We start from the raw sequence: 11,938 nt of genomic DNA, 5'->3' as shown, positions 1-11,938 counted from the left end.
GGCAGCTTATACACTGTGACACCTCATTTGTCGAGATCACTAAACACGCACAAGCAGCACATATTAAAATGCATTTCCGAGAACTCCAGTCCAAGTACTCAAGCGCAGAGTTTTATACCGACGCTTCTAAGTCGCATGCAGGGGTGGCTTATGCAGCCGTCAGACCATCCTTCTCGGAATACGGTGTGCTGCACCGGGAAACAAGTATATTTACGGCTGAGGGTTATGCACTATTGTCGGCTGTGAAGCATATACGGAAATCAAACATACAAAAATCAATTATATTCTCAGACTCTATAAGCGTCGTAAATGCATTAGGATCACTTTTCAAATTGAGAAATCCGGTAATAATTGAGCTATATTTTGTCCTATGTACTGCGTACATGTCCAACAAGCATGTTACTATTTGCTGGGTACCTGGCCATAGAAGCATCGAGGGCAATGTGTTATCTGACAAAATGGCCACCTCAATGATATTGCGCGCTATTAACCCCACCGCTACTGTCCTTGCAACAGACCTAAAACCCTTCCTACGTAAAAAACTGCGAAACCACTGGCAACGCTTGTGGGACACAGAAATAAATAATAAGCTTCACTTGATTAAGCCACAGTTGGGTTACTGGCCCTCCGCTACAAGAACAAGGCGAACTGATGTCCTATTCTGTCGCCTCAGAATAGGCCACACTTATGGTACCCATAGCTTCCTGCTGACTGGCGATGAACCTTCTACTTGTGGTAGATGTGGTGAGAGGCTAAGCGTCCTCCACGTCCTCCTGGAGTGTCCGGAAGCTGAAAGTGGGAGAAAGAAATATTTTGCTTTAGCATACCGCTATAATCTTCCTTTACATCCGAAAAGGTTTCTCGGCGAAGAGCCGCTTTTTGATGCAAAATCAGTTTTAAGCTTTTTAAAAGATGTAGTATTGAATGATTATAGCCCAACATTGAATGTTTTTAGCCCAACAGGTTCATAGCGCATCCTCTGTTCAGAGGATGCCGCTGTGATAGCTGCTTTCAATGAGCCCAGGACTCCATGCTCTTGTTTTAAGGGTTCTGTCGAGGCACTGGTGCTCCATGCCAAGTTTTCATTTCACATACACATCACTTGAAACCATTTTATGTCTTCATAGCACACATCATTTATCACGGCCATAATTTTACTATATATATATTTTTACGCACCTACAGCGACTGTTTTTAGGCCCATTTAGCCCCGTCACATCTGTTTTATCTACACTGCACATCGCACAGTTCATCATCATCGCTCTGGCGCTCTTTGGCCACATCTGGCCCTTGCGCCAATAAACTCCACTAATCATCATTTTTGAATGTATTGAGCACTTGTGAAATCCTTTGATTTTTGATATACGAAATATTTTATAACAAATTCACTTAAATACCTTATTTCCTTCTGGTTGAATATCATTAAAATACTACTTGAACGAACTACTAGTTGAACGAACATCAGTTCAGAAAACTGTGCAAGCGAGCATGCCGAAAGCATTAGAGAGAACTGAGGTTGACAAGGGTGCAAGAAGGTACGCTTTTTTATTGTGCGTCATGCTCTCAAGCACTTTTGTTTTCTTTCCTCTTTACAAGACACGGCTTACTTTTAGTGCATGTGATTGTGAGGCAGTGCACAGGAATTTCACGTCATTCCATCATGGCCGCAATAGCTATGCAAGAAGCTTTGAAGAACCTTTCTAACCCAGGCAGCACGCCGCCGTTGGACCAATCTTGGACCAACATCGGCTAACATCGGCACCGACGTCGGAAGTGCAACTTCTTCCAATGTCGGGCCGACGTTCAAGCCAATGATGGGCCGATGTTTTGCCGATGTTTTAGCCAGTATGCAACCAACATTGGGCCGACGAAGGCCCATCGTATTGCCGACAAAGCTGCCAATGTTCGGCCAACATTGGGCCATATTTCAGCCAATCACATACCATTTTTATGCCGATGTTTGCTGCACGACGAATATTGGCTACGGATTTACGACCGACATTGAACCAATCCAGGGCCACATTGCAGCCAATCAAATGCCGTTATTACACCGATGTTTCCTGCACGACGAATATTGGCTACTGATTGGCTTGCCATTATGTAACCATTATTAGTAGGGAATTTTTCTTACCGGAAGATTGAAACAATATGTCTCGATGACCCGCTCTTGTAGCTTTGCAGCCCTGTATACTTGGGGCAACAGAAAATTGAATGCTGAGAACTGAAAGCAGTTACTCGATCTATTTCATCTTTTATACCTTATTCCCTTTGCTAACACTAGAAGTGTAGTTTATTTTTTTACCAATTTATCTTTTGCAATAGAGAGTGCTTTATTTGCTACTGGTATTTGGTACAGCAGATCGAAAAAAGTCGTTAGGAAGTAAATGTTGAAAGCGTATGTCCCCCACTTGCAATCCCCACATATGTCCCCCACATGGTAATCGAGAATATTCATAGTTTAGAGCATTTTTTTGTAACTAAAACATGGTGATGGTGCTTCCGGATCAGCATAAGCTAGCCGAACAGTGCACCACCGACAGTCTGCAGACTATTTATTCTTTGTTTTTTTATTTATTTGGTACAACAAAAAATGTATACATTGAAAAATATATATACACAACTAAAAAAGGCCCGCTCTACTGCAGGTCAGGTTGCGTTGGGGGCACAGTGACAGTGGTGCTGTCAAGGACATGGCTGCTCTGGCTGGGCAGGAAGCCAGCTGCCGCGAGCAGCCGATCATCTGCACTCTGAGAGTGGGGATCATCGGGCTGCTCCACAACAAATGCTTCTCTGAAGCGCCGCTTCCTGCCCCCACAGCGATCACCAGACCCTGGCAGCCACCTCTTAATAAAGTTGAGGGCCTCCGCCTGGTCGCACCCTGCTTTTTGGCAGATGACATCTGCATACAAGAACAGAAATACCATAGTACACATGAAGCACTGCAGTACAGAAAATACACAAGGGTACACACACATAAAACAATGAACAAGTCTAACCTGTCACTAATCTACAGAGCCTCAGGTTCACAAAGGCCCTTTTCCCTTTTCTGCCATGAAGGCTGTACAGCACTTGCACGTCATGTGCCAATACAGCCTTCATGGCATTCACACCAATTTCTCGGAGGCCACGTCCCCCAATCTGCAGGAGGTGCTTGCGCTGTAAAAAAATGCAAGAAGCATAGATTGGGTAAACGCAACAGCACATCGAAATGTTTTCATGATAAAAATCTGCGAGAAACACTGAAAACAACAACTTGAATTTTTGGGCATCACAACATTTCAATGTTTTTTTACGCTAACTTCAACTCACTTGACCTAAAATGGTTTCCACATCAGCCCTCTCACACTCAGTGTGAGAACCTTTCAGAGTCCTTCTCTGAATGCAGTTTTGCTGTTATGAAATCAAATACAACACTGTTATAACACTTAATAAATATTGATTCTAGCTATGAAATAGTATAATTACTTTGTACAGTGCTCAAATTCCAATACACGTTTCTTCGAGGTTACAATGTCTTTGCCTGAATGTTGACCAGGAGTAGCTTCTACAGGTGAAAAACGATAAAATATGTGGAATTCAAAAAGAAGCTTGGACATGTTTTTAATCAATGCATTGTAAGCAGAGCACAACAAGATAAAAGAACATGATCAAGGCGTACTAAGAGGCAACCTTAGAGCGACCAAATCTTGGTCATAGATGAAACTGATAGAAAAATAAAGGTCGCACTAGATGGTCGCACCATTTGCTGTTTATAATTTTCTGTGATAGCCAACAAAGAGGCATGTCGCTATAGAAATATCATCACAATAAACAAAGGTGCATTTTTCTTCACACTGCGAAATTGGGTGCATGTTAGATTTTTAAAAAAGTAAGAAATCGGCTAACACAAGGCAGGGTGAACTGTAGCTCAAAGTAGAGAGAGCCGCAGCGGACACGAAATAGGGTGATAAATGAACAAAATTACTGAATGTCTGTTTTTAGCAGGCTATTGCTAGTCACTGCCCATCAAACACACGATGCCGCCTACATCGTCTGCTAGGTTAGGACCGTTCACTCGGACTTCACAGACTATAATAAATACAGTCGAATCTCATTAATTCCAACACACTTAATTTGAACTGACGCTGTGGTCGTATCAAAGCTATACCGCGCTCCGAAAATGCTCTCAGCATCCCGCCCAATCCTGCGGTGGCACTTCAGACACCTCATTGCTGTGCTTGAAGAAGAAAATGAAGAAAAGGAAAGAAAAGACTGCGGTGGAATGTTTGCCAAATGCCAATCTGCGACATTCCTGTGCCCCGCTTCGGCTTTTTCCGTCCCTGCCACGTACGTAGAGACCCTTCTCCTCTTAACACTGCGCATGAAGAGAAAGAGGGGGAAAAAAGCTGTCGCAGAGAGTTGGCTCTCTCATGCCGATCTGCAACGCGCCGGTGTCACGCTTCCCTGTTTTTCGTTCCTGCTATGTAGAGACTCTTCTCCTTTCAACACCGCGCATGAAAAAAAAAAAGCTGCCGCGGAGTGTTTCTCTCTCGAATGCCGATCTGCTTCTCTCCAGGTGGAGACACTCCTCCATTCTCATCATGTGCTGGCCACGCTCCGGCTGCAGCGCAGATGGTAACAGTGGAAACACAGTTGTCTTCGAAGAGTGTCAGCACTGGACATTGCCGCGCGCAACTTCTTTTGCCAGGAGAATACTGAAGCCGAAGTACAAATGCTTTGCAAACTGCACGCAAAACTTGACTCGTTGCAAGGCCAACGTGTACAGACATGTATTGACTACTTTAATTAATGACGGATGTCCTGTAATTTGTGAATAAAACTTCTCCATGCACATGCATCACTGCATGGTGAGCCCTCCGCTCGTTTACCGTATTTACTCTATTCTACCGCGCCCTCGATTGTAACGCGTGCCCGGTTTCCACGACAAAAAAAAAAAAAACTAAAACATCGGTTGCAACGCGCACCCTTTTTTCTCGTTGGCCCGCTTGATCACACCACTCGCGAAAACGACTCTTTTTGAGAGCGTCTTCCGTTTAAATATGAAGTACGGGGTAAGCTTATGCCTATCTGACGTGCAACAGAGCATTGCTGTCACTCTAGTTTTACCGTGGCCCGATGTCAGTACACAAACTTGATTCGCCCCCTTCTCCTAGACGGTTGTGGTGCCAGGCATGTCGAAGTAAAGAGGCGTGTGATCGGCATTCCCGATTTGCCCAAGCAGGTAGCCGTTGTTGTGCCGCAAGTTTAGGAGGAACCTCTGAAGACTCTGAAGCTTTTCTTCGTACTCCTCCGGCAACTTCCGGCATATGCCCGTTCGCCTTCGGAGGGAAAAGCCTTTTCTCTTCATAAAGTTCGTTAGCCAGCACCTGCTCGCTTTAAAATGGCTCTGCATTAGCCTTTTTTCTAAGGCTAACTGCATAGCCTACACTTGGAGCAGTTCTGTCATCACGGGCCGCTGTGCCGCTCACTGCTTAATCACATACTCGCCGAGCAGCTCTTCAATTTGTGGAAACCGACCCTGCTGTGGTCCACTGAAGCCTTTGCGTGAATCTTTGCTGTCGACAATATTCTGCTTTTGTTTCCGCCAGTCCCGCACGCACGTTTCGGGAACTCCGAATGACCGCGATGCGGCCCGATTTCTGTCCGTTCCGGCACACGCGACGACTTTTCTTTCAGAAGCAGCATTGTGGTGCACTCGTCGAGTTTTTGGAGTCGGCCCTACCATGCCGTCGATGCTGATGTACTACAAGATGACGAACTCCTCAGCACACGTATGAAGTGCCGCGCATGGGAAACACATAGGCAGAAATGACCGACGCGCCATGCCGACGCACGTAAGGGGCAGCCCTTTTGTAAGTGGCGATGGCAATAGAATGACCATATTCATTTTTTTTTCGTACTCGATTCCAACGCACATGCGATTTATGAACTCTCTTAACCGGAAAAAAGGTGCGTGTTAGATTCAAGTAATTATGGTAACTTTCATTATTTTGAACTTCTTTTAATTTGAACAAATTTTCTGGCCTCTTTGAGTACGAATTATTCATATTCGACTGTAGTACAGTGGCTCATGAGATAACCTGACTAGTTTGTTTCCCGAAACACAGTATCTTAAAGCAGTACTAAATTTCTGCATGTTACATAGGCATATTAAAAATCAAGAAATATACACCAAAGCCGCAGCCACAGCTTTACTCTGCACAGCTGCCTCTGCTGCCTCCACTTCTCCAATTGTACCAGCAGGCAGCCGGGGAAGGTCAGAGGGGCGCTGTGCTGGCTGGGCGTGCCGAGGCACGGACAAGAGCCGTACCTGGTGCTTCAGCAGTCGCACCTCCTGCAGAACCTCTCTTTGTTGCTGCCGGATGCCAAGTTGGATCCGCAGGATCCGTAGCAATAGAGCTGAAACATACAAGAGTACATACCATATTTACTCGCACAATTTGCGTCCTCACATAATTTGCTCACCAGTATAATTAGCCAGCCTGCTTTACTACAAGAAACTTTTTGCTCGCATACTTTGCCCTCCCCAACCAGCCCGAGCCACCTTGCCAGCACACACACAGACACATTTGACTTCATGATGCTCTGGTCAGGCACATCTTTTCGAGCAGGCGAGTGCAGTCTTACACAAAATGGACTGAGTGCAAGGTCCCTTCTTCCATGAACTTTTATGCTTTCTCTAGAATATCGGACTTGAAAACTGAAACCTGTTTATGTGTAGTCCGAAATGCCTAAAGGTTTGCCTCCTATCTTCCCACCTCTTCCACGGCAAGAATGTATTCCCGAGACACAGCACAGATGTTGAACGCGTGCAAGGACCTGTCACATCAACTAGATGAGGCAGGTTTTCGCACTCATTTTTTTTTTTCGGTTTCGCCATCTGGCCATTGCGCTTTTACCGTTCCTTGTGATAGGCTACAATAATTATATACGAGGCAGATTGCTGTTATAAAGCTTACCGAAGAAAACTGAAACCGTGCTGCTGCTAAGCACATCAGCGTGGAGTTCTTCGACATGCAATATTCAGTATGGGAGCCAGCAGAAGAGTGCGTTGAATAACACTTAGCATAGAAGCTTGGGTGTGTTGGTTAGATATCGGAGGGAACACAACACAATAGAAGACTGGGACAAGGAATGGACACACACACACATGAAGGGCGACACACACAGCACTGTGTTGGCATCGCGCTTCCTTGCCTGCATCTTACTTTACGTTGGGTTCCCGACAATTATTGGAGAGTACTTATGTTCTCTGGCATAACCCTGTCATGGGAACTGGTTTTTGTGAGCACTGTTCGGAAGAACTTCAAGAAAATGGGGGCATTTGAACAGGCTTAGCAAACAAATGACAATCCGCTTTCAGACAGCTGTGACAGCGCCTGCAACATATATTCCCAGTTGAGCTTTTAGGCCAGCGATTCCTACTAGCTTCGCACATGACCGGATTGACAAAAAAAGTACACATAATACGCGAGTATATACCGCATTTGACTCTGTAGCTTTGATGAACCAGGCAGATACACAAATTTATCCAAAACTCCATTGATTCTGTTGCAAAACTATTCAACAAATAAATTGCGATGTTATCCATGTTACTATACGATTGTGGCACTTTACCATTGCAGCTTTCCAGGAGGCACACATAGTGCAGCGTTAGTTCACCACTCGCAGTTAATTGTATGCAGTAGGTTGCTCACAGCAACTGACTGCATGCAATGATGAACATCTTGCATGCTTTCACCGCTGTTTCAGCATGCTGGCTGCTTCCCATATGGCTATCAATTGATGTTCACAAAATTGGGAAGATGAAAGACTACACAGTGCCCTCTGGCCACCCTATACTCCAAACCTCCAGCCAACAAACAAACAAAAGAAACAGAAGTATGCAAATGAATATTATTGCTAATGCAGCTGGAATGGAGTGTAGTTTTCACCAATTCTGTGTGTTAAGTCAATATGGAGTGAGTTAACTCCATAAAGTAGCTTTTCTCAAAACAGTGTTCACTCTTATGTAACACAAGGAGTGACTTCATAGCATCTAGAAGGAAAAATAGAATCTTCAGTATTTGATAGAAATGTGAGGCTCTACCTTAAAACAACAATAATCTGGAAAAAGAACTCATTACATTCGAAAAAAAAAGGTAGCACAGTTGATCCCCTTTACAAGAGACACTGATGTAACAGACAAACGGGGATAAGAGGCACCAGTGTGCAGGCTGACATTTGACCCATCATGCATCAGGCACTCCGTAGACGTGTCTGTGCAGCCGGGAGCCCTGCAGTCAAGCATGCTGAGCAAGACTGTTGACCACTGTACAATGACACATTGCCACGAAATTTCAAAACTTCATTTCACAGACTTCTGCAAAAGCTTCTTACACTCTTGCATGATTTTTGCACAAGCTTCTCTCATTCTTGCGTGATTTTCGTCAGAACATATAAGTGTTGGAAGTTGTATGTCCCCAAAAACTTGCACAATACAAATAGCATACAGTAAAGTCTATCACTTAATACGTGCATAGTGTAACAATGAAAGGAAACTCACGCATGGTTTGCTCCGAGCCTTCCCCGTGCGGTGCCTCCTTGAGCCTTAGAGAGCACTGTACAGCTAGAGCAAAGTAGCATCAATCCAGTATTAATGGCAGCTTAACAAGACAACAAAACTAACCCCCATATTCATAAACGCTCCCCGACTCGACTTTCACCCTTCACTTGACAGAGTTGAGCACTGTGCCGCTGCTCGTTTGAAAGCGACGCTGCGCTACTCGAGAATCACAGCAGATTATTGCTGACATGCAGCAAGTTTCTCTGCTTAGAGACGGCGCTCCCATCAGCCATCTCAAGTGAAGGTGAAGCGTTGAGTGGAGGGACGTTCTAGAATACGGGGGTAAGATTGGTTGCAAGAACACTACAATAGACACACTTAATTTTTACACTTCATCTATATTGTACAGCTACACACATTCTGCATCCTTATAATGCAACATATACATACAGGCTTATAAAGTAAATACTGTAGGCTGCTCAAATAACACCTACACAAAAAAATTACCCAAAAGTGGCCATGCGCAAAGTACTTTTATTTGAAACTCACAAAACTTTTGCGGTGATGGAGAATAAATAAGACAGGTTACGCTTGGAGGCACATGAGACCTTCGCAGCTTTCATAAAGTACAAAAAACAATATGGTATGTGAGTGTGTATGTACGCATGAAGCTTCAGCCTTTACATACGGTTTCTTGAAAGAATCGACTATGAATTTTATGGCACCTGTGTCCTTCAGCGCAATTGAAAGCCTGCTGATCAGTGTGTGCAATTGTGGAATAGTTACATGGAAAATGACGTGAAACACCTAAAACCAAATTTTTCTAGCTAGGAAATATGCAGCTGTGTATACACAACACATGCTGCAAACAGTGGGAGGTGACCACGAGAGTGATTTGAGTGTAAGCGGCAGTATTCCGCACTCATGCACCCCGCAATTTTCAACTGTTACCCAAGAGCAGGACCACTTCAGCGTGCTACTTTTTTTTTTACATCATAAACAGCACGGAATACAGCGAGGATGAAAACAACATATGTAATTAAATTTTGAGCACTATTTATGGTGCGCATGATTGATTGATTGATATGTGGGGTTTAACGTCCCAAAACCACTATATGATTATGATAGACGCCGTAGTGGAGGTCTCCGGAAATCTAGACCACCTGGGGTTCTTTAACGTGCACCTAAATCTGAGCACACGGGCCTACAACATTCCCGCCTCCATCGGAAATGCAGCCGCCGCAGCCGGGATTCGAACCCGCGCCCTGCGGGTCAGCAGCCGAGTACCTTAGCCACTAGACCACCGCGGCGGGGATAGTGCGCATGAAAAAAAAAAATAGGCCTTTGTACAACGACGAATTCATAATTTGCCTTCACGAACCTTCTGTTAGGCTGCACCACATACAGATTTTTTGTGGCTTTGAAAAGAGATTTGAAAAAAAAAATAATAACCGTGTTTACTCTCGTCATGAGCGCACTCACTAAGTCACCCTCATTTCAGTCGCCAAAATTTTGTTTTTTTTTCTTCCACATATTAAACACACACCTTACGTTCATCCGCCGAAGTCCCACGGGCTCCCCCCCCCCCCTTGCCGCCTTCGCTCGCTGCCACGTGCCATTTTATTTTTGTTTCTATTTGTTCACGGAACGTCCCCTATCTTTTTTAATTATCTCTTGTAACATATGTGGCATTATCTTGTTCCCGAGGTGCCACAGGTGCTCTGCTATGTAGATGCACCATTAAACTAGTATTTTTGATCAACTGTGCATTTCTGATGTTTACCTTGCAAGTACGTAAAACTGGCATGCTTCTTGATCTACGATACACATGTGGCTTGTCTCACTTTGAAGGAAAAGTTAGCATACAATGGTGTAAATGCTTAGAATTTGAAGTATTGAGGCAGCAGCACACCTAGGATGATTATATGGTAAAGAAACAAGTGCTGCCTTAATACTGGCAAGTTGTCACTTATATGTACAAATAAATTTTGCGAGCTAAAAAAAGTACAAAAGCACAGCGAGGCTATGATGTGGTTCAACCCGTGGATTCGCTTCATTTATCACGCCATATGATGAAGCTTCCTTTGGTAAAACTGCTCAGATAAGAAAAAAGTTTGCTGTCCAATACAGCAACTATACAAAGTGTGCACGTGCATCTCGCAGCGCCTTTTTGTCACTTCCGAAATGCGCCACCAACATGCCCGGGCACCAACCGAATCTATCCCCTACAACTGCCATGTTGTCTCCTCGTGCTTGCACCCGTTTAGTTTTGCCTCACGATGCAAGTTTGAGAAATTATGAGCTGTTAGTGAGGCAAGTTGATTTAGTAGTCCACGCAGAGGGAGCAGAGCTTAGGGTGTTTCTTCGCTAAAAGTTATAACCTGAAATTGAGAACGCACATTCCGATTTTCCTAAAAGTACCAGCGTATTTGGCTGGTGCAGATTAACAAAAGCTACTTGAAGAAACTTTGCAATATTTGCATCTTCAGGTGCAACTTCATTACGGGTAAGTGCCATAGCCAAGTATTTACCTGCAAACAGATATAGCTTACCAAGATACTGTACATACAAACTTGTCCGCAGTTAAAATCATGATGGCGAGGAAGGCGGTTAAAATCGTGATGGCGATCGCGGAGATTTGGTATTGCATTGAAACAAACTATAAAGAATGAGAAACAATATTAGTTCACTTTGAAGTATAGCCGATCGGTTTAAGTTGGGCGTCAGGATTTTTTTTAATTAGTCAATTAATTCTATACACGGCCTCTATCATGTTCAGTGACTCCACTGTACATTAGCGTACAACAAAAGCAAACTACAAAGTGAAAAGTGTGTTAAAGCATACGCGAAAAATAAAGTGATGACTGGCATTACCGCGGCACACACCATGCAAAGTCGCTATCTGCCTTGTATAATATTTTCCTCGACTATTTCCACAAATTGCAATCAAAGAGGCTCAAGCTCAACATCAGCACTGTTTAAAACACTTGGGGGGGGGGGGGCATTGCTACTTTGGTGGCGTAGGCCGTGACAATATATTCATAATATTATATCTCTTGTAAACTTGCCTAGCTCTGCACGACTAGTTTTCGATGGGAGCAGCTGCGCTTCACACATCCACTCTTAAAATTGCGGCTCGAGAGATTTTGAGCTTTCACTTGTTTTTGGGCCAGGCAATTTGTAGTGAAAGCAAGATAATAGGCTCTCATAGGTTGTGGCGGGCAGCCGGTGTACGCCGTGGCTGGTATATGTGTCACACATCTTGATTATCTGGTCTTGTATCGAGTGAACGAGCGAGGCCTTCCTAATCCAATGAGCTCGTTAAAGTAAGACAACAAAAAACCACAATGCTTCCACATCGTTCACAGCAACAGATGACGAGCCCCCAACAAA

At 44.2% G+C, this 11,938-nt stretch overlaps 1 protein-coding gene across 1 annotated transcript; it reads right to left on the bottom strand.

Moving 5' to 3' along the window:
• Positions 1 to 2,551: 2,551 nt before the first annotated feature.
• On the bottom strand, positions 2,552 to 3,175 carry LOC142803453 (uncharacterized). The gene is made up of 2 exons (XM_075888567.1): positions 2,997 to 3,175; positions 2,552 to 2,899 (listed from the first exon to the last, which is right to left on the bottom strand). The coding sequence occupies exons 1-2, from the start codon at positions 3,097 to 3,099 to the stop codon at positions 2,637 to 2,639; spliced, it is 366 nt and encodes a 121-aa protein (XP_075744682.1). The 5' UTR covers positions 3,100 to 3,175; the 3' UTR covers positions 2,552 to 2,636.
• Between the last annotated feature and the right edge of the window lie 8,763 nt (positions 3,176 to 11,938).

Source organism: Rhipicephalus microplus, chromosome 3 (genome assembly GCF_043290135.1).
Source record: "Rhipicephalus microplus isolate Deutch F79 chromosome 3, USDA_Rmic, whole genome shotgun sequence".
NCBI classification, from domain to species: domain Eukaryota; kingdom Metazoa; phylum Arthropoda; class Arachnida; order Ixodida; family Ixodidae; genus Rhipicephalus; species Rhipicephalus microplus.
The sequence above is the reverse complement of the archived record's forward strand: the minus strand, read 5'-3'. Positions and strand labels throughout refer to the sequence as shown.